A 22,012-nucleotide genomic window follows, 5' to 3' on the forward strand; every position below is an offset into this window, starting at 1 on the left:
ACCATTTCTGTTTTTGCTTACTTTCCATTTACATTTATGTGCTATCTCTTTGCCCATCCTTTCATTTTCAGTTGTTTATCATGTAGTTGGAGCTCTGGTGGCGCGATGGTTAAGAGCCTGGCTGCTAACCAAAAGGTCGGCAGTTCAAATCCACCAGCTGCTCCTTGGAAACCCTATTCGACTTGACAGCAACGGGTTTGGTTTTGGTTTTAGGCAGTTCAGGAGTCCCTGGGTATCACAGATTGTTAAGTACTGGACTAGTGCCAGTGGAGAGGTTGGCAGTTCCAACCTGCCCAGAGACAGGCCTGGCGATCTGCTTCCAAAAGGTCACAGCCTTGAAAACTCTATCAAGCAGCTCCACTCTGCACAAACAGGTCCGCCATGAGTCGGAATGGACCCGATGATAACTAACGACGAGAACAACAATCACATGGTTAGGTATATTTATTATAAATAATATACAGCTAGATTTTGTTTATTAACCCAATCTGACAGTGTCTGCTCTTTTTAATGGGGGAAATAAGTCTATTCATGTTTAGAGTCTATCTGATGTACTTTCGGAGCCCTGGTGGTGTAGTAGTAAGAGCTCAGCTGCTAACCAAAAGTCAGCAGTTCAAATCCACCAGCCGCTCCTTGGAAACCCTATGGGGCAGAGTTCTACTGTGTCCTATAGGGTCGCTGTGAGTCGGACTAGGTGGTAACGGGTTTTTGATGTACTTTCTAAGATTTAGTATATTTACTCTTTATTTTACTTTGTGTTTCCATTTTTCCTTTCCTTATTTTTTTACTAGGGTTTTTATTAATTTGGAAATTCTATTATACTTTCAAATTTAGCTAGTGGCTTCCCTTTCTAGCTATCGTAACTAAGTCAAAATGCATAACGCACCTTGGGGGAGAGACAGAGTTAGTTATTGTTGTCCTGCCCCACGCTCCCCCATGAAGCCTTCAGGTGACGTTTAGTCCCTACTTCACCCTCTTTGTAGTCATGCGTCTTTAGGTTACAGTCATGCCAGGAATTCCTAGCTGAACTCTTAGCTGTTACATTTAACTTTGTATATCGCAATATTATTGACTTTTGTTTTCCAGTCTTCCTTTATTTGTAGTTTGAGCAGGAATACTTGAAGTTTTTCTGTAGCGTATTCTTTGGGCAGCTCTGTGGGGCAGCTCCACCCTGTCCTGTACGGTTGCTATGCTTCACAGTCAACTTGGCGGCAGCTGCTTCTCACCTGTTCTTATTTTCTCCCACTTTGTGTTAGACTCATATCCATCCTCCAAAACAAAAAAAACCAAACCCAGTGCCGTCGAGTCGATTCCAACTCATAGCGACCCTACCAGATAGAGTAAAACTGCCCCATAGAGTTTCCAAGGAGCGCCTGGCGGATTTGAACTGCCGACCCTTTGGTGAGCAGCCGTAGCACTTAACCACTACGCCACCAGGGTTTCCATCCATCCTCCAAGTCTCTGACATTTCCTTTCGCGATTTCTCTTTTTTTTTTTGTTTTTGTTCTAATACTCTCCCACTTGATCTTTGAAACTAGAAAGTCATGCTTTTTAGTTCCATTTTTATTAAAACTCCCCTTATTCCTCAATACCTTTAATTAAGGTTTTTTAAAAACAGTAAAACCTATCTATTTTATTGGTGATGGGGGTTTGTAGTCCCAGGTACTTGTGGTGGGCTGGGTGCTTGCTCGCTGCATAGGGTCTTCAGAGCTCTGCCTTGCCCGGTCAGTAGGCACTTCCTAAAATCCATACCGCTTCTGCCTATTCAGGGACTGCAGTTCTGACAGAGATGTGCCCTCGAAATTCTGGGCTACGGTGTCTCTTTTGGAATCGGACTCTTGCTTCCCAATAATTCTCTTTTCTCTGAGAGGGAGGTAGTTCACGTGGGTGTATTTTCCCCAGCCATCACCAGACAAGAGTTTAAAGCTGAAGACGATCCTTGGGTCCAAGGATGGGGCACCCCGTTCTTCTTAAGTGCGTCGCTATACTTCTCTGCCTGCTCCTGGCTTTGTCAGGTCCAGCTGATAAGGTCCCTCCAGTCTGGGTGAACTCTTGGGTAGTGGAAGATGTAAGTGTTCACTGTTGTGGATCAGCTGTGAACAACTTCACCTAGCAGACTGTAGCACTTGTGCGCCGGGAGACTGTCTGCCCGGGAGGATCACAGACCTGTTGCAGACCCTTGGAGCCCAGCTCCTGGCCCCGATCTCACTGTCATTGGTCCTTCGATTCCCACCTGGTTCCCACCTGGTGCTGAGGGGAAGTAAAGACCCATCCTGATCTCTTTAGTCCAGAAATCCTGGACCGTGCTCAGATGTACCTGCTGGGGCTGTGCCTTCCTCCTGTGAGAGAGCTGAGAGAGAGGGTCAGGGATATTATTTCTCAAATCCTCTCCTCCGGCCTTATATTTGGGGAAGACTTTATGGCAGAATTGGCCATCAGTTTTCCTTTTGGGATGCCCGTTGCCATTGAGTTGATTCTGACCCATAGCGACCCTATAGGTCAGAGTAGAACTGCCCCATATGGTTTCCAAGAGTGGCTGGTAGGTTCGAACTGCCGACCTTTTGGTTAGTAGCCAAGCTCTTAGCCACTGCACCACCAGGGCTCGCCTTTTGAGATAAGTTTAGTAATACAGCATTCTAGAGTATAATTATCTAATTTAAGATATGTCTGTTAGCTTTAGGGACTAACCTTTAAAAATGGAAATATCCTTATTCTGATTATATAAAAAAAAATACTTACTGTAAAAAAAATTCTAGCACTATAGAAATGTATAAAGTGAAAGCCCTACAATATTCCACCTAATAATAATAAATTATTTACACATTGTTAGCCTTCCAGACTTTTCTATGCTTGTAACTTTTTTACTTCATGCTGTATCCTGGATATCAGTCATGTGGATTCATATAGATTGTTCTTTATAAGGGAACGTGTGGGATTTATTTCAACTAATTCTTGTTAATACGCAATAGGCTACTTCTGTTCTTTTTTTCCTATTAATAGAACGATTATAGACATTACTGTACATACATAGTGGTATGTACCTATTCAGCTATTCCTGAAAAATTAACTCCTACAATTTTCATCGGATCAAAATACATAAACATTTTTTGTAGAACAAAATTCTAACTCACACACACACAAAAAGGACCAGACTTACAAGTCTAACAGAGACTGGAGAAACCCTGAGAGCATGGGCTCCAGACACCCTTTTAGCTCAGTAATGAAGTCACTCCTGAGGTTCACCCTTCAGCCAAAGATTAAGACAGACTCATAAAACAAAACGAGACTAAATGGGCACACCAGCCCAGGGGCAAGGACTAGAAGGTAGGAGGGAACAGGAAAGCTGGTAATAGGGAACCCAACGTCGAGAAGGGAGAGTGTTGACATGTCGTGGGTTTGGCAACCAGTGTCACAAAACCATATGTGTACTGTTTAATGAGAAACAAGTTTGCTCTGTAAACCTTCATCTAAAGCACAAAAAAAAAAAAGTATGTATTTTAAATATTGATAAACATTGCCAATTGGTTTCCCCCACAATACACTGGTATATACTGTCACCAGCAATGCTCAGGTGTGCCTGTACTTCTAAAAAAAAAACTTCTAGACCCTTGCAAATTGTGGGTATTCTCAATCTCTGAGTCCAGCAGACAAATAGTTTTTTTTTATCTTAATGCATTTCTTTTGTTAGTGGGGCTTATCTCCGTGGGTGGTGTGTGTTTGTGTGTGATTGCGTGTTCTGTCCTTTCTTTTGCTAGCGCGGCACTCTTTCTTACGGCTCAGCCAGAGAGCTTCGCGCACGTAAAGTACACCAGCCTTCCTCTTCTTCGTGCTCAGTGTTGTTCTCTCCTGTTTGTTTTAACTTGGTTAATATTACTGCTTGGAATTCACATAAAAATTAGTCATTCAATGAGATTCAAAGATTTTCTTTTCTGTACTTGAAATGACATTAAAAATTAAGCCACAGTAGCTTTGGAAGCAGGTGCGGAAGGCGTATGCAATGTCTCTTTATCTGTCCTGGAAGGCCCACGTCTGGTCCCAAATACAAGATGACGCTTGTCTGCTCAGTTACTTTCTGAGAACTGTGTCCTGTCTCGTGTGGGACACTGTCTCTCCCTCTGGCTTCTCAGAACCTCAGGTCACCTCCAGACTTGGTAAACTTTCGCTATCTTTCAGCCCTTCATTTAGAACGTACACGGTTGCACAAAGCCAGGCTTTGACTCTACTGAAATTGTGCAAAGGTTCTAGATAAAACATTTCGCTTTTCTGGTTCTGTTTCGTGTTTATTGAACACTCACTAAGTGCTGATCACTGTGCTGTATGCTTCATGTCTGTATCGTTTATTGATAAGCCTGGGGTCCAAGCCTCATTCTCAATAGCTTTGTGACTCTCAACATCTTGTTTTCAGGTACACCGGAGCCCCGTATTTTGCAGCAATCTCAGCTCTCAAAGTGGTATGTCTACTTAAAACTTCTTTATTGGGATTTTTCTAGTGAAGCATTGGATCATTTAGACATGATTAAAGCAAATGTTTTCTGATAGAAATCTAAATAGCATCTTAGGGTAATCATAGGTAATAGGAAAACCTTTAAATCCTGACTTCTTGTCCAGTGACAAAATAACTTGAATTAAACCCTTTTTTTTTTTAAACAAAAATTTTATCAGTATCATACTTGACAAAAACCACCCTGGATGCTTTTCAGGTCCTAACTTAGGCAGTTGAAACCTATTAAACTAGGCCATTTCCTTGGGTTTTGACCGAGTCCTCACTGCCCGGGGAGACGAGTTAGTGGGAAACAAGCTGGAATCCTGTGAACCTTCGCAGATGCTGGAGTTTCAGGGGGAAATGTAACTTTGAGTCTGAGCTGGATGGGGTTCACATTGTATGGCTGTGACCCTGCCTCGTAGGTGGTAGCAAAAATCCGACTTTATTTGTAGGCATTTCCTTCATGCTTCTTGTCTCTCTCCTAAGGCTCAGAGCCGCAGTTTAATGGCCATCATTTCATTTTTTTTTTCTTTTACCTGTACACTGAGTAGTTTGGTGTCTGACAACCAGTTTTGGGGTTTTTGTGCATCAGCTCCCCTGTTTTACGTTTGTCTCTGGTGCCTCCTTTCTCAGGGTGCAGATTTGTCCCATGTGTTCTGTACCAAGGATGCGGCACCTGTGATCAAGTCATACAGCCCGGAGCTGATTGTGCACCCTGTTCTGTGAGTGTGTGCGCGGGTCGCGGGCGTGTTTGTTACCTGGAATTTACACTCATGCAGAGTTTTGTAGTGGGTGCTGTCCAAAGCAAGAAAGCTGTCATTAACCCATTGTTCTGTGATCAGAACCAGACAAATACTTGTGTGAAACCACGTGGGAGTAGATTTGAAATACCAAGGTGATGTGTCAAGAACCATTCCTCCGTGGCCCAAATGCCAGAGGCTATTTCCACGTGCACTCTTGTGGCCTGTGGGACGTGGCTGGATTCCTAGGACCAGGGAGAGTTCTGTGGGCCTATGTATGTGGACAAGGAGCCCTGGTGGCACACTGGTTAAGAGCTCAGCTGCTAACCAAAAGGTTGGCTGTTGGAACCCACCAGTGGCTCCATGGGAGAAAAGACCTGGCGATCTGCTCCCGTAAAGATTACAGCCTACAGAGCAGTTCTGCTCTGCCATGCGGGGTTGCTATGAGTTAGAATCGACTCAGCAACTCACAGCAACAACATGTATGTGGACAGTGTTGCTTATGGCAGAAAATGAGGGGCCTGTCAGGCAGCTAAAAAGATCCCTCATTCATTCAGCAACTGTCTACTGTGCAGACAGTGTTCTGGGTCCCACGGAGACACCCTTGAACCAAACAGACAAAATATCTGTATCTGTGGAGTTACCCTATGGAGCAGCACTTCCACGGAACGTTCTGGGACAAAGGACACGTTCTCTGTCTGCATTGTCCAGAGCAGCAGCAGACACACGTGGTTAGTGTGACCCAGGAACTGAACTTTCAGTTTTGTTTCATTAAATCTAAAAGGCCACATGTGGGTAATGGCCGCTTCATTGGGCAGCATTACTCCAGAGACAAACAAGATGTAATATGTCAAATGGGATAAGAATCATGGATAAAAACCAACGAGGAAAAGGGGTGGGAATGGTGGGTATATGTGTGTATGTGTCTTGTACTTGTAAATAGGGTGGTTGGGGAAGGCTTCATGGAGAGTGACATTCAGGGGAAGCCATGAGGAAGATGAGGGAGAGAAGGCTGGTGGCTGTTTGCACACCGGTGTGTTCTTTGACTGCAGCTACTCTATTCAGCCACATAGAACCTGCACTAATAAACTGAGTGTCTGTTTAGTTTATCTCTGCGTTGTTGTCGTTAGGTGCCATCGAGTGGGTGCCAACTCCTGTGTACAACAGAACTAAACACTGCCTGGTCCTGTGCCATCCTCACAGTCCTTGCTACGTTTGAGCCTGTTGTTGGAGCCACTGTGTCAATCCATCTCATTGAGGGTCTTTTTCTTTTCCGCTGACCCTCTACTTTAGCAACCATGATGTCCTTCTCCAGGGAATGGTCCCTCCTGATGACATGTCCAAAGTATGTGAGACGTAGTCTCATCATCCTGGCTTCTAAGGAGCATTCTAGTTGTCCTTCTTCCAAGACAGACTTGTTGTTCTGTATGGATGAGAGTGGGGACCATGGTTAGTAAACTCCATCAGAATATTTACCATGATCTGGACAGACTTGTTCTGTATGGATGAGAGTGGGGACCATGGTTAGTAAACTCCATCAGAATATTTACCATGATCTGGACAGACTTGTTCTGTATGGATGAGAGTGGGGACCATGGTTAGTAAACTCCATCAGAATATTTACCATGATCTGGACAGACTTGTTGTTGTGCATGGATGAGAGTGGGGACCCTGGTTAGTAAACTCCATCAGAATATCTACCATGGTCTGTAGAGTCTCTATGAGTCAGAATAGACTTGCTGCCAGTGGGTTTCGCTTTTTTAAATATGGGATCAGATTGACAACAGCAGATCAAAAGGTTAGACAGGAAACTCAAGGAGGGGGTGAGCTTATATTAACGGGGAGGAATAACTCAGAAAAGGAGGGCGAGAACGGCTGTACAACTTGAAGAATGTAATCGGTGTCACTGAATCGTACATGTAGAAACTGTTGAATTGGTGTATGTTCTGCTATGTTTATTCTCAACAACAAAAAATAAAATAGAAAATACATATTTACCATGAAATAGGGAAAGGTTTGATGCAAAAATATGAGGGGACCAGTAGTCAAAATACAAACTGTGTTAGGTATTAGATTGGTTATTTCAAGGTTTACCTTTTAGAAGTTTTTAGCCTGGAGGCTGAAACCAATGCAGAGTTTCTAGGCATACCTCTGGGTCAAGAGCATGTCTGCGTGGTCAGCCCCACAGAGCGTGTATCTCTGGCCCACGTGGGGTACCCAGGACAAGTCAATACCTACAGAGTGGAGGTGGTTCATTTAGTCTTTTATGAACTGTTGCAGAGTCTTGTTAGGTAGCTCAGTGTATTAGACTACGGCTCACATCCTGTACTCTTACTAGCCATGTGACTAGGAGCAAGTTTCTCCTGACTTGTTCACTTCCTCCTAAATGGAAGTCGATACCTGTCTTACAGGACTGTTGTAAAGATCACGGTAGGTAAGGTGTGTGTTGTGCCTTAACACCCCTTCACTGACGGGATAAAATCGAAAACTGAGTTCAACTCTTTATGAAAACTTGGAGCTTATCGATGGTACTAATAGAGCTTAGTAGCCTGAGAATCACCAAGGCCAGAAGAGTTCAAGGTTTAGGTCACAGGCCTGTGCATAGTAAAACCCCCAAAACCAAACCCATTGCCATTGAGTCAATTCTGACTCCTAGTGACCCTAGAGGACAGAGTAGAACTGCCCCATAGTTTTCCAAGGAGCAGCTGGTGGATTCGAACTGCCTGCCTTTTGGTTAGCAGCCAAGCTCTTAACCACTGTCCCAATCTGATTTGATTGACTCAGAAGAGGTCAAAAGGGCAGAGAATCCCAGAGTTCCAGATTGGGGTGTTATGGGTTGAATTGGGTCTCCTAGAAAGGTACACTGAAGTCCTAAAGTCCCTGAAACAGCGGCTGTGACCTTATTTCGGGAAATGGGATTTTTCTCTGCAGATGTTAATAATGAAGTCGTGTTGGAGCAGGGTGGGTAGCCACCCCAATTCCGTCTGAGTGGTGCCTTACGAAAGAGAAAGACACAGAAACACACAGGAGGGGCACGCGAGGATCTGTTTGCACACTGAGCAACTCCAGGAAATGCCTGGGGCTGCCGGAAGCTGAAAGAGAATAGAAGGGTCCTCCTCTAGAGCAGACAGAGCATGGCCCTGCTGACGCCCCGAGTTCAGACTTCTGGCCTCCAGAACCAGAACCAGTGTCTCTATTTCCAAGCCCCCCGACCTGTGGTGTTTTCTTCATGGCGGGCCTGGGACACTAAGACGGGGTGACAGACAGACTTACTAGCTGTGTGATCTGGAGACCACCCTTGTCTTCCCTGGGCCTCTGTGCCTTCATCTTAAAACAAAGAAATGAGACCAGACGTTTTCTGAGTCTCTTTATAACCCCGAATTTCTGATGCTATAATAATTCAGAGTACGTTTTACATGCTGATGGGTCCATCTGTAGAAAAAACATTTAGGTTCAGTAAACCCTGCAACCAGCAGCATACCAGAGGCCAATCTTGTTGGGAAAGCACGCCAGCCATACAAGATCGTCTTTACATCAGCGTGGCCCTACAGGTCGTCAGTAATCTTGCAGGAGAATTACGTGGTGCAAGTCTGCCGGGAATAAATCTCATACTTGGCCAGTTCCGTTGAATAGCACATGAAGCTGGATTTTGTTACTGATTCTGCACTTTGTCAAGGAGTTGTGCAAAGGAACAACGATCGTTGTGTCTGTGCGTCCTCTGCTCTTCGTTCATTCATTGGATTTAGGGCCCACTCTACATCCAGTATGATGTCATCTTGAGATCTTTGACTAATTACATCTGCAAAGACCCTGTTTCCAAATAAAGTCATGTTCTGAGGTTCTGGCTAGACGTGAGTTGTTGGGGTACACTGTTGAACTCACTGCAGAAGCCTTTAGGCCTTCCTGTGGCCATCGAGTCGATTCCAACTCATACCGAGCCTGTAGGACAGAGTAGAGGTGCCCCATAGGGTTTCTAAGGGTGTACATCTTCATGGAAGCAGGCTGCCATATCTCCAGCGGAGCAGCTCTTGGGCTGGAATCACAGACCTTTGGGTTGGCAGCCGAGCGCTTAACCACTGTGCCACCAGGGCTCCCCCGTACCTAGACCACTACCTTGAAAATCATAGACCCTCAAATGTTTTTCGAGCCAACTTGAATCAAAACTTGCTTCGTCCTGTATTAAAATTGATTTGCATTCTCCGTGCGGGTGACAAGATGAAGGTGCCAGCTTTAGATTAAAAATTTCCGTGGATAATTAAAGGTGTTAATCAGCACAGGCATTCTGAATTGTAAAAGCTCACCTTTGAGGTGACTGTGGGTGTCATCCCAGCAGGGAAGGATTAATTAGCTTCGTGAATAACCATGTAGTTTAAGCTTGAAAAGCTAATTGCTTGTGTACGTAAATGCTGCTTCTTTGAAAGACTAACAGGCGGACAGCCACGGTTTCTCAAGCTCTGGTCGAGGCAGAAATCTTATAAGCTCTAGTGTGTAACAAATACGTCAGTGCCCACCTGTGTGCCAAGCCCTGTGCTCAAAGACAGCAAGGCACGTGCTTGTAACCGAGTGTGGTGAGGACTGGAGAAGCTGTGATGGGAATGTTTATAGGATGTGAGGACACCAGGGCCACCCAGTGGAGACCTGAGCATTGCAGAAAGCCTCCTAGAGCGTCCCCCACCCCAAGCAGGTCTTGAAGGATAAGCAGTTGGAGGAGGTTTCCGGGCTCAAGCAGCAGCTTAAGCTGCCTGAACAACTGGCTCTCGTTAAAGAAGGCAGGGGGTCCCTGGATGATGCAGATGGTTAACGTGCTCAAGGTTGGAGGTTCGAGTCCATCCAGAGGTGCCTTAGAAGAATGGCCTGGCAATCTACTTCTGAAAAACCATCCATTGAGAACCCAACGGAACGCAGTTCTGCTGCGACACACGGGGGGTCACCCTGAGTTTGAGTTGGCCCAACAGCAGCTGGTAAAGAGCAGACGGTCCTGTGTGCGTGCCTTTGGTGGTGTGATGGCTCCTGCTGCAGTGGTACGTTGGCCGGGCTTCCAGGTATACGTATGTATATTTTATATCCTTCTAGTCTAGTCTCTCTATGTCTTTTATCTGCTTTTCTCAGTTGAGTGAGCGGAAATGCATTCTCTTTGGCTAAGTTGTACTTTGAGGGAGAAAAAAAACTGACGAGTTTTTTTTTTTTTAATTCCTGAAGCCAAAACTATGCTCAAGTGCAATGCTTATTTCAAAATATGTCAGTTGGTTTAGAATTAAGCTGAACCAATTGGCGTCTCCTTGTATATGAATCTGTGTTCTATTGTATTCAGATGCGGGGATCTTGGTGGCCCCGTACTCAGGCGATTGCTGACATTGTGATGCTGATTTTTCATCGTCTTTAGGTCCTGGTGGTTCAGTGGTTAAGCCATCAGCTGCTAACCCGAAGGTCAGCAGTTCAAACCCACCAGCCGCTTCTTAGAAACCCTGTGGGGCAGTTCCACTCTGTCCTGTAGGGTGCTATGAGTTGGAATCGACTGGACAGTCACGGGTTTTTGGTTTTTAGGCCCAAACCTTTGGCATGTCTTTTTTTCTTGAATTGAAAAAACAAAAACAAACCCCTTGTCTTTAGGTCTATTCTGACTCATAGCGACCCTATAGGACAAAGTAGAATTGCCCTATATTGCCCTATAGGGTTTCCAAGGAGCAGCTGGTGGATTCAAACTGCCAACCTTTTGGTTAGCAGCCAAGAGCTTAACCACTGTGCTACCAGGGCTACTTTTTTTTTTCCTCCCTTACTAAAAAAAACTAGGAAAGAAAAGTAGAACGCTAAATGAAAGCAAGTCGAAAATACATTATTTCCTGATAGGTAAAAGTAAGCCATTTGTTTTCCTGATCTTAATCAGTTAAAAATCATATTTTACATTTTCAGGTAGGGCGCTCTTTTGACTTTGCACATGTAACCCTTGGTAATTTTCTGAAATGGTCTGCCTTTGAGATAAATCTGGTCATGTGGATCTTTATGCTTTAAGTTCTCCCCTGGTGCCCCGTCACCTTTAGGGGCCATGCAGGACGCGCCCCAGCTCTGCCTTCTCCCAGCCTGGTCTCCTGGCTCTCCAAGCCCGAGATTCCGCCTGCACTGGGCAACTCCCTTCTCCCCTCAAGGGCTGTACAGGCTCTTGTCATCCGCAGATGTCTGGTCCGGCAGGGTGATTGCCCCTACTCCTTTTGCCTGGCCAGTTCTCTGCTCAACCTTCAGTCCTGCTAAGGTGCCACCTCCCTCGCGAGGTCTTTCGGACTCCCCAGTCTGCCTGATTTCATTTTACTTGGATCCACAATCAACACCCATGGAAGGAGCAGTCGAGAAATCAAAAGACACATTGCATCAGGCAAATCAGCTGCAAAAGAGCTCTTTAAAGTGTTGAAAAGCAAGGATGTCACCTTGAGGACGAAGGTGAGTCTGACTGAAGCCATGGTGTTTTCAGTCACCTCATGTGGATGCATGTGAAAGCTGGACAGTGAATGAGGAAGACCGAAGAAGAATTGACGCCTTGGAATTGTGGTGTTGGCGAAGAATACTGACTATACCGTGGACCGCCAGAAGAGCAAACAAGTCTGTCTTGGAAGAAGTACAACCAGAATGCTCCTTAGAAGCAAGGATGGCGAGAATACGTCTCACAGACTTTGGACATGTTGTCAGGAGTGGCCAGTCCTTGGAGAAGGACATCATGTTTGGCAAAGTACAAGGTCAGTGAAAAAGAGGAAGACCCTTAATGAGATGGATCACCACAATGGCTGCAACAGTGGGCTCAAGCATAGCAACGATTGTAAGGATGGTGCAGGACTGGGCACTGTTTCCTTGTGTTGTGCATAGGGTCGCTATGAGTTGGAATCGACTCAGTGGCACCTAACAACGGTCTGACCGAGGTGGGGTCCAACCGAGGTGGGGTCCGACCGAGGTGGGGTCCGACCGAGGTGGGGTCCGACCGAGGTGGGGTCCGACCGAGGTGGGGTCCGACCGAGGTGGGGTCCGTCCGAGGTGGGGTCCGTCCGAGGTGGGGTCCGACCGAAGTGGGGTCCGACTGAGGTGGGGTCCGGCCGAGGTGGAGTCTGACCAACATGGAGCCTGTCTGAGGTGGAGTCTCGCGTTGGCAGGTGAGTAGGCCCCCATCACAGCCCTGTCTGCACAGCATCTCCACCATCGATTCAGTCACTCTCTTCGTTGCTCCGTGAACTTCTCCAGAGCAGGAACTTGTGTCTTGTTCATTGTCTGGCACATAGATGTTCCCTGCGGATAATCAGTGGAACTTTGAAGAGGTTTTCTTAGCTGTTAAATTCCAGAGAACCCAGGCCCATAAAACAAACAATAACACACATAGCTCAACCATGTATAGGAGACTAAATGGGCACACCAGCCCGGGGCAGGGACGAGAAGGCAGGTTGTAGTTAGGGGCCATCCAGTTGGTTCTGACTCATAGCGATCCTATGTACCACAGAAGGAAACACTGCCTGGTCCTGTGCCATCCTCACAATCATTGTTATGCTTGAGCCCATTGTTGCAGCCACTGTGTCAGTCCATCTCGTTGAGGATCTTCTTCTCTTTCGCCGACCCTCTACCTTATCAAGCATGGTGTCCTTCTCCAGGGACTGGTCCGTCCTGACAACATGTCTAAAGTATGTAAGATGCAGTCTCGCCATTCTTGCTTCTAGTGAGCATTCTGGCAGGAGGAGACAGGAAAGCTGGACAAATGGAAATGGGAAACCCAAGGTCAAGAAAGGGAGGGTGTTGACATGTCATGGAGTTGGCAACCAATGTTACTGTGTGTATTAATTGCTTAATGAGAAACTAATTTGCTCTGTAAACCTTCACCTAAAGCACAATTAAAAAAAAAAAAAGCCCCTGTTTTTAGAGAACCTGGCTTATTCTACACCCAAGCAAGGGTACACAGGCCATGAGTGCGTAGCTGAGGCTCAGGTGAGATGTGGACTGTGAACTCCTGTTTTGGCTGCTCAGAGCTCTTTGAATGCTGACCCTGCAGGCCTCTGGCTCTGTTCGTTGGTTGATGACCTTGCCAGATGTCCTGCTTTTCCAAAACCCATCTGTGACTGCCATCCTTTAACTAGAGTGATTGCAACAACAAGGAATATACATTCAGAAAGACTGTTGTAGAGACTTTCGTGTCTCTCCCAAACCAGAATTCACCATTTGGCTTAGTTTTCTTCCCCATAAAATAGAATAAAGTCAAACTGAAAAACTTAGGTGGCCCTTCAGGGCCTTCATGAGGTTACCTGTTAAGTATTAAACCAAAAAAAAAAACCCCAAAACTTGTTGCCGTCGAGTCGATTCCAACTCATAGTGACCCCGTACGGCAGAGTAGAACTGCCCCATAGGGTTTCCGGGGAGCGACTGGTGAATTGACCTTGAGGTTAGAGACGAACGCTAAACCACCTGCCACCAGGGCTCCATTAAGGATTAGGCCATTGCTATAAACTCTAGGCCTGTGTGTCTAGTACCACTTGTGGTTGTTGGGCACTTGAGTGGTGGCTAGTCCAGATTGAGATGAGCTAGACGGTAAAACCCACATACTTTTGAAGACTAAATACGAAGAAAAGTATATAAAATAGCTCGTTCATTTTTTTTTTTTAATTAGTTTCATATTGAAATGATAATAGTTTGGGTGTATTAGGTTAAATACAAATACATTATTAACATTAATGTCCCCAGTTTCTTTTTCCTGTTTTAAAATGTGGCTACTAGAAATTTTTAATGACATGTACAACACACATATTTCTATTGGACAGCACCGTTCTAGACCAGGGTCAGCGAGCTGGGGCCCAGAGGCCAGATCCGGCCCCACCTGTCTGTGGCGGCGTTCACACTCCAGCAGTTGTTGGGAGGTCGCGACAGAGACTGCATGGCTTGCAAAGCCTAAATAATTTACTTTCTGGCCCTTTACAGAGTTCACCGACCTCTGCTCTAGATCGTTGGCACCCAGCCAGCAGTGCTCTGTGACCTGGGAGGTTCTGCAGTTTTGCACGGGGTTGTTAATGAGCAGATACAATGAATATTAACATACACATGGACACGTTAGATATTAGGAAGAGATTGGCATTCCAAAAGCACACTGTCATCTGGGAACTGACGAGTTTAAAGGGCACTGAAAAGTGATGAGGAGAGCCGAGGTGTGACCTTCCTGCTGTTGCCAGGGTGCTGTGCTGTCGCCAGGGTGCCGGCAGCGGCTCTTTCTCTCGCTCTTTAAATGGTAGAGTCAGCCCTGCTTATTCATAAACTCTGCTGCATTGCTACGCATTTCAACAGTCGTCTGTCCTTGACCTTCTTAAAACCAGGATACTTGGCGTCTCCTCCTTGGCTTGGTGTTGTCCACCTCATGCTTTGTTCAGCCGTCTCCGTGTCTTCGGCTCAGAAGGAAACGCACCATCAGCTCTCCCGTTAGCTTTACAGAATACAGGGACAGACACACCAGAGGGGACCCTGGGCGGTTTCCCATTTCTGCTCCTTGGGAAGGTTTCTGCAGGCTCTGGGCTTTTTCTCCCTTAGAGTGTTACCCATGCATAGCTTTACACTGCAGTTCATCTTCTCTTTACCTTTTTCCAAGGTTGTACTTGTTAACGGATTTACTGAAACGTACTACTCACTCAAGGAGCCCTGGTGGCGCAGTGGTTAAGTGCTCAGCTATGAACCACTGGCCGTTCCTCAGGAGAAAGACCTGACAGTCTGCTTCCGCAGAGATCACAGCCTTGGAAACCCTATGGGGCAGTTCTACTCTGTCCTGTAGGGTCGCTGTGAGTCGGAACCGACTGGATGGCACACACCACCACCACCCGCTGGCTCACTGGCTCGCCTTTGTTACCCTGTAGGGTGGAGGTTATACGCTGTCAGCCTTTACGTCAGATGTAGCTTCCAGGTGTGCGTGGTGTCTTTTCTATGTCATATGGATTTTTTTAATCTGAACAAATTTATGAAATTAGGGAGCATCACACTTAGAAATCCAGATGGAAGATCGGCAGGCTGAGCCCACGTTCCGTCACGGTAGTATCGTCTTCAGCTGAGTAGCATTAATTCCTCATGAGCTTCAATCCACGCACCTAGATGGGTGTCCTCATACCTGGCCCGATGCGTTTAAGGTTTTGAACTCTGGTGTAGTGCTTACGGAGTCCTGGTGGCGTAGTGGTTAAGTGCTATGGCTGCTAGCCAAAAGGTTGGCCATTTAAATCCACCAGCTGCTCCCTGGAAACCCTATGGGGCAGTTCTACTCTGTCCTATTCAGTTGCTGTAAGTTAGAATCGACTTGATGGCACACAACAACCTTTACGGAAGCAGACTGCCACATCTTTCTCCCGGAGAGCAAGCGGTCAGTGGGTTTGAACTAACAATCTTTTAGTTAGCAACTGAGTGCTTAACCATTGCACCACCAAAGCAAAGTCTACATGTATAAAAAGTCTGTTGCAGCAGAGAAATGGAACTGTTTGGTAATGGAAAGACCCCCCACCCCCACCCCACCACCACCACCACCAGGACTGGGGATCCTTGAGTTCAGAGCCAGCCTTGCCACAGACGCTGATTCTGCTGAAATGATTAACCTTTCTGTTCAGTGGTTTCCAACACATGGGAATGGGGAATGCCTGTCCCAGCTACCCAGGAGATGTACTTAGGGCAGAGAGCTTTAATGGGAACATGGAGACGCTGGGGCGAGTCCAGAGGTCGGGGGACAGGGTGGTGAGGTGTCAGCCAGCGAGGTCATGGGAGGGGTTGGGGAGGGGGTGTGCTTAACCTGGAGAGGAGAGAACTTGAGACTTAGGGTGCATGGAGCCCAGGTGGCGCAGTGGGTAAAGCAGTCAAGTGCTAACTGAAAGGTCGGCAGTTCAAAACACCAGCAGCTCCGTGGGAGAAAGATGTGGCAGTCTGCTTCCATAGAGATTTACAGCCTTGGAAACCCTGTGGGGTTGTATGAGTCGGAATCGACTCAGCGGCAGTGGGTTTGGGTTTTTTTGGTGGGTCAGCAGCCCAGGAGCCTTGGTGACGCAGTGGTTAAGCGCTTGGCTGCTAACAGAAAGGTCAGCGCTTCAAACCTACCAGCCACTCACAGGAGAAGGACCTGGTGAACTGCTTCCGCAAAATTACAACCTTGGAAATCCTATGGGGCAGCTCTGCTCTGTCACACGGAGTTGATATGAGTCAGAATCAGTTCGACGGCAATGGGTTTGGGGTTCGTGGGTCAGGAACCCTGCTGATAGTAGCTGTCTTCAGATATGTGGCTAGCGTCTTAGGGAAGAGAGAGGGAAGATGTCCTGTATCCCAAGCTGAGAGCCAAGATAGTGGCTACCTCGGCCTAGAATGCTTTTCTATCAGCAGTCACTTGGTAGCTTTATAGGAAGGCCTGATTCCGGAATCACTTCCTCTGACGTTCTCAGGCAGAGCTGGTGATTTCCTTGGGGCCTTGCGGGCTTGCATCTCTCTCCTGGTCCTCTGTGTACAGCGTGAGTGGAGTAAGGTGTGCTGTTTGTTCCTCTCCGTGCTTCTCCGTCAGGCTAGGAGCCTGTGAGAGAAGGAGAGTCGGCCTCCTTTAACCCTGGACCCCACATGCCCACGGTAGGCACTCAGGAGTTATTTGCTGAATGAATGGAGAAATGTTACAGGAAGGCAGATTTCCATGGACCTCAGAAGTGTGCAAAAAAAAGAAAACTGCTCAACCACAGGATGACTGTCCAACTCAGCCTTTAATCAGAGCAAGAGGCTAGAGGCATTAGAAGGAGTTCCTGCTTTAGCTGGGAGGTTAGGGTCACCACTAGGATCTTTTCGTTTCAAGAGTCTTGAGTCTCATGAAATAAGATGACAAATATGAAGCTGTTGTGAAGAAACAACAAAATAGTACACAACTGTAGAGTGGTTTTGTGCTTACACATACAAGGATTATAAAATGATCCATCATGTGAGTTTCAGATAATTTCTTCTGTACATTTAAGGTAGGGTATAGTTTATAGGTATATAAAGTATATTTTATGCCTGCACATACATGCGACGGAAGCAAACTGGTTAATTTTAGAGGACAAAGATGATTTTGAAAGTAGCTATAATGTCTTATCCTAACTTGTTTTAATGTTGAAAACCAGACTTTGACGTTTGGGCATTAAAAAATACTCCAAATGGACTTACAGGTACCACAGCCTCCACCAGACTGAGTCCAGCACAGTTAGATGGTTCCCGGCTACCACCACCAATTGTTCTGACAGGGATCACAATAGAGGGTCCCGGACAGAACTGGAGAAAAATGTAGAACAAAATTCTAAGTCACAGACTTGCTGGTCTGACAGAGACTGGAGAAAAACCCCAAGAATATGGCCCCCAGACACCCTTTTAACTCAGTACTGAAGTCACTCCTGAGGTTCACCCTTCAGCCAAAGATTAGACAGGCCCACAAAACAAATACACATGGCTCAACTGTGTATTTGAGACTAAATGGGTGCAGCAGCCTGGGGGCAAGGACAAGAAGGCAGGAAGGGACAGAAAAGCCGGACGAACAGAAATCAGGAAATCAAGGCTGAGAAGGGGAGAGTGTTGACACGTGTCGGGGTTGGCAACCAATGTCACAAAACAACACGTGTATTAATTGTTTAATGAGAAACTAATTTGCTCTGTAAACCTTCACCTAGAGAGAACCACAAAAAACAAAAAACTACTCCAGTCTATGGAGAAGATTAAGGAGGTAAGACAGCTAAATGTAGTGTGGGATTCTGGGTTGGACCCTGGATCAGGAAAGGGGCATTATTGGGAAAACTGTGAAATCAGAGTAAAGTCTAGTTTGTGGTATTGTTCTGATGTTAACGTCTTAGTTTCAACAACTTTAATGTGGTTCGTAAGATGCTAATATTAGGGGAAGCCGGGTGAAGGGGATATAGGAACTTTATGTACTATTTTTGCAACTTTCCTGTAAGGTAAAAATGTTTTTCAAAATTCGCAGTTCTGAAAAATAACCAAGTAAGTGAAGAATTTAAGTAAACCAAATCTTCCCTTCTTTTCCTATTTAGTGACAGCCCGCACGCTGTCCGTGACGTGGAAACATGGTTAACCCGGCTGCACACGCTCGTCGTGGGACCTGGCTTAGGGAGAGACGACGTCCTTCTAGAGAATGTCAAGGTGATGTATGTCATTGTTAAAGACTCCGCTCGTGATAGACTTAAACCTTAGACCTCTTGAAGTCGAAACAGAAACACTTTTCTTGGATTTTCCAGGCACAAATTACATTCTGTTGTTTAGTCCTCTTTATTTATTAAGATGGATAAAAATCGGTGTGGGGGATAGAGGAGGAAGTAGGCATAAAGGTAGTGAATTCTGCGTCAAAGCGAAAAACGAAAATCAGGCTGAATGAACCTCTTTTTCAGCCTTGGAGCACGAGCTGTATTCTTACAGAATAGCCATAGAAAGTAAATATGGAATTGCTCAGACATTTGGTGGGTGTCACTGGTTTGTATGTTTCACATCTAATGTGGTCAGAGATTCAAGGTCACAGTTGAGCAATACTGAGCAGTGGACACAGGTCAGAGTCAAGGCTCAAGTTCACCTCCCATGTGACCCCCATACTTGCTTTGGGACCCTGGCAAGTTACGCAGCCCTTCCAGGCCATCGTTTCCTCTGTTATAAAGGGGGTAGTTACACCTGCCTGACGGATGATGTGAGTAAAATGGTATAAAATGCCTTTCACAGTGCCCAGGTAGGCACAGTTTACGGCATGTTCTTAGCTGAGGTTGAGTCGGCCCCCGACTCGTGGCAGCCCCACTCACAGCGGCATGAAACGCTGCCTAGTCCTGCACCATCCCCGTGATCAGCTGCGGATCAGACCGTGGTGATCCATGAGGTTTTCACTGACTGATTTTCAGAAGTACATTGCCAGGACTTTATTCCCCGTCCATCTTCTTCTGGAAGCCTCGCTGAAACCTGTTCAGCATCATAGCAGCACGCAAGCTTCCGCAAGGTGCACTGGCCAGGAATCGAAACCAGGTCTCCCGCGTGGAAGGCAAGAATGCTACCACTGAACCATTAAGGGTATTTTCTATAAGGATATTTTCTGTACCAAATCTTCCACCTTCATCTGTAAGCAGATGAAGTTGGAAGTCGTCGTCACAAACAACCCATTAGAGTGTGACATTTCCGAGACTAAATTACTGTAAAAACGTAATTTTGTTCTAAGTTGCATGTTCAGATAACAGCCCCAAAGGTATTCTCTTAGTGCTAGCTCCGTGTTGTCAGCTGGCTTCCTTGAAAGCTCTGTTAGCCTCATTTCTTAGCCAGGAGGTCCCCATCGTGTCTAGAAAACCCCAGGCTTTGGGTCCTAGTAACTTTGATTTGTGGCTGGCACCGTCTTTGACTCTATTCTCTGCCGTCCTTCTCAGATAAAACACAGCACAGCCAGTTGCGCTCGTGGCAGATGTGCCTGTAAAATGACTTACGAGTGGGTATGAGACCCCATTTCACGCCCACACGTACACATCTGTTCGTTTGTCATTTATATAATTCCTTATTACTCAGTATTTACTTTATGTCTGCCTTAATCTAAAAGAATGAAAATTTTAATTCTTAAACATTTGAGATTCAAATAAATACCACCCGGGATCAGGGAAGATAGGAGAGTCAGGATAGAGTGCCAGCCTCATGCTGCGTAGCTCCACGAGCTCCCCCTTCCACCCGATCTGCTCGGGTTTCTGACGCTACCTGGGGTGTCTGTTCTCCCGGGTGGGTATGTCTCAGGGACTTTCCCTTCCCAGTCTCCTGAGTTCCCAGGCCCTCATCAGAGTTCCCGTAATGCCTGTCCCTGCGGCAGTCTCGGGGGAAGACAGTGCAGTGCGTTCAGTGTGGCCTGGTTTCAGGTTCAGGTCAGCGAGCTCGCGCCCTGGGTCACAGTGTGCTCGTAGGTAACCTCCTGGAAGGTGGGCCTCGGTGGGTCAGGCGTAGAGTTCTCGCCTTCCGTGCGGGAATCCGGGTTTGATTCCTGGCCAGTGCACCTCAGGCAGCAGAGCCACTGCCTGTTTGTCATTGGGGGCCTGCATGTTGCTATGATGCTGAACAGGTTTCAGCGGAGCTTCCAGACTAAGACAGACGAGGAGGAAAGGCCTGGCAGTCTGCTGCAAATCAGCCAGTGAAAGTGTAATGGGTTACAATGGTCGATTGTTTCATTCCGAGGCGCATGGGATCGCTAGAGTTGGGGGCAGACATGACCACAGCTGACGACAACAGTAACAAGCCTGATGGGGGTAGTGAGCTTTAATGAGTGAATACACACAAACTCCGTAGAAGTTCACTAAAAGGTTAGTGATAGTGCTATGCAAATATTTCCCCCATCCTCATTATTACCATCATGGCACTGTGTTGCAGTTGTTAGTTGAGTTAGGTTGCTCTCCGAAGCCTGAGGTTTTGAAGGTGGGGTGTCTCTCAACCCCACATCCCCAGGGCTGAGCATAAACTGGAGGGAAGGGAGGCCAGGATGAAAGAGAGGACTGCACGGCAGGGCGGACCCCAGTTAGGAAGGAAAAGAGAAAACTGCAGGGCAGGGTAGACCCCAGTTATGAGAAGGAAGGGAAGACTCCAGGGCAGGGTGGACCACAGTTAGGAGGAGGAAGAGAAGACTGCAGGGCAGGGTGGACCACAGTTAGGAGGAGGAAGAGAAGACTGCAGGGCAGGGTGGACCACAGTTAGGAGGAGGAAGAGAAGACTGCAGGGCAGGGTGGACCACAGTTAGGAGGAGGAAGAGAAGACTGCAGGGCAGGGTGGACCACAGTTAGGAGGAGGAAGAGAAGACTGCAGGGCAGAGTGGAACCCAGTTATGAGGGAGACGAGAAGACTGCAGGGCAGGGTGGAGCCCAGTTAGGAGGCAGAGCAGCAGGCGGTTCCCTCAGGTCAGCTCTTGCCCTTTGAATTAAATTGAACAAAAGCTCAAGTTAAAGGTGTCAGGAGATGTTTTTGTTAGTTGTGTTTTCTTAGCCATCTTGTGGGTAAAGAACGTTGGGGTGGGGGGAGATAGAAATGTGTTTGCTTTACTAGAATTTAGTGAGAAAATAAAATTTAAGGGTATTTTCTATACCACATCTTCCAATTCCAGCCTTTTGTGGGGACAGTTGGGTTTTGAAATTCACTTTGCTCAGACCCCCAGTTGAGAATTATCACTGACAAGAAACAGTAGCCATAAGTGACCAGGGATTGGGATGAATTAATATTGAGCAGTATGTTTTTTTACTTTAAAATTGATGGTGAATCCATTTATTACTGCTGCTTTCACAAGGTAGAGCCCTGGTGGCGCAGCGGTTAAGAGCTTGGCTGCTAACCAAAAGGTCGAGAGTTTGAATCCACCAGGCGCTCCTTGGAAACCCTATGGGGCAGTTCTCCTCTGTCCTGTAGGGTCGCTAGGAGTTGGAATCGACTTGACGGCAACAGGTTTGCTTTTTTGGTTTTTCAGCAAGGTTGTCTGCGTTGAGCCTGACGCTTGGGTACTCATTCAGTGAACTGTTTGCTTGTTGACAACTTACTGTTGGTACCGGAAACAGATAACGCCTGCAAATACCTTTCTTCTCTATGTCTCTTACTGCTTTGGGTTTAAAAATTTATCTTTTTGTCTAATGAAACTTCTCGAAACAAAAAAAAGAGGCCCGCTGTCTAGAACTGGAAGGCACCGACAAGGAAGCCGGGCCGCCTGAAGGTGGCGGGACGCGGGAAGATGACGCCCTTAGTGGCAGAATGCCTGTCTCCGGGCAGGTGACCGCTGAGCTCTGGACTGAGAAGCTGCGATAATAGAAGCACTAGT

The 22,012-nt window shown here is 46.6% G+C and overlaps 1 protein-coding gene across 3 annotated transcripts in view; it reads left to right on the forward strand.

Moving 5' to 3' along the window:
* NAXD (NAD(P)HX dehydratase) overlaps positions 1-22,012 on the forward strand; it is a 48,513-nt gene that overhangs the window by 10,553 nt on the left and 15,948 nt on the right. For all 3 annotated transcript variants that reach the window (XM_049867882.1, XM_049867883.1, XM_049867884.1), the window contains exons 3-5: positions 4,406-4,451; positions 5,117-5,205; positions 18,249-18,357. In XM_049867882.1, coding sequence (XP_049723839.1) covers positions 4,406-4,451; positions 5,117-5,205; positions 18,249-18,357 — 244 coding nt within the window. The remainder of the gene's footprint in view (positions 1-4,405; positions 4,452-5,116; positions 5,206-18,248; positions 18,358-22,012) is intronic.

Source organism: Elephas maximus, chromosome 23 (assembly GCF_024166365.1).
Source record: "Elephas maximus indicus isolate mEleMax1 chromosome 23, mEleMax1 primary haplotype, whole genome shotgun sequence".
Lineage (NCBI taxonomy): Eukaryota > Metazoa > Chordata > Mammalia > Proboscidea > Elephantidae > Elephas > Elephas maximus.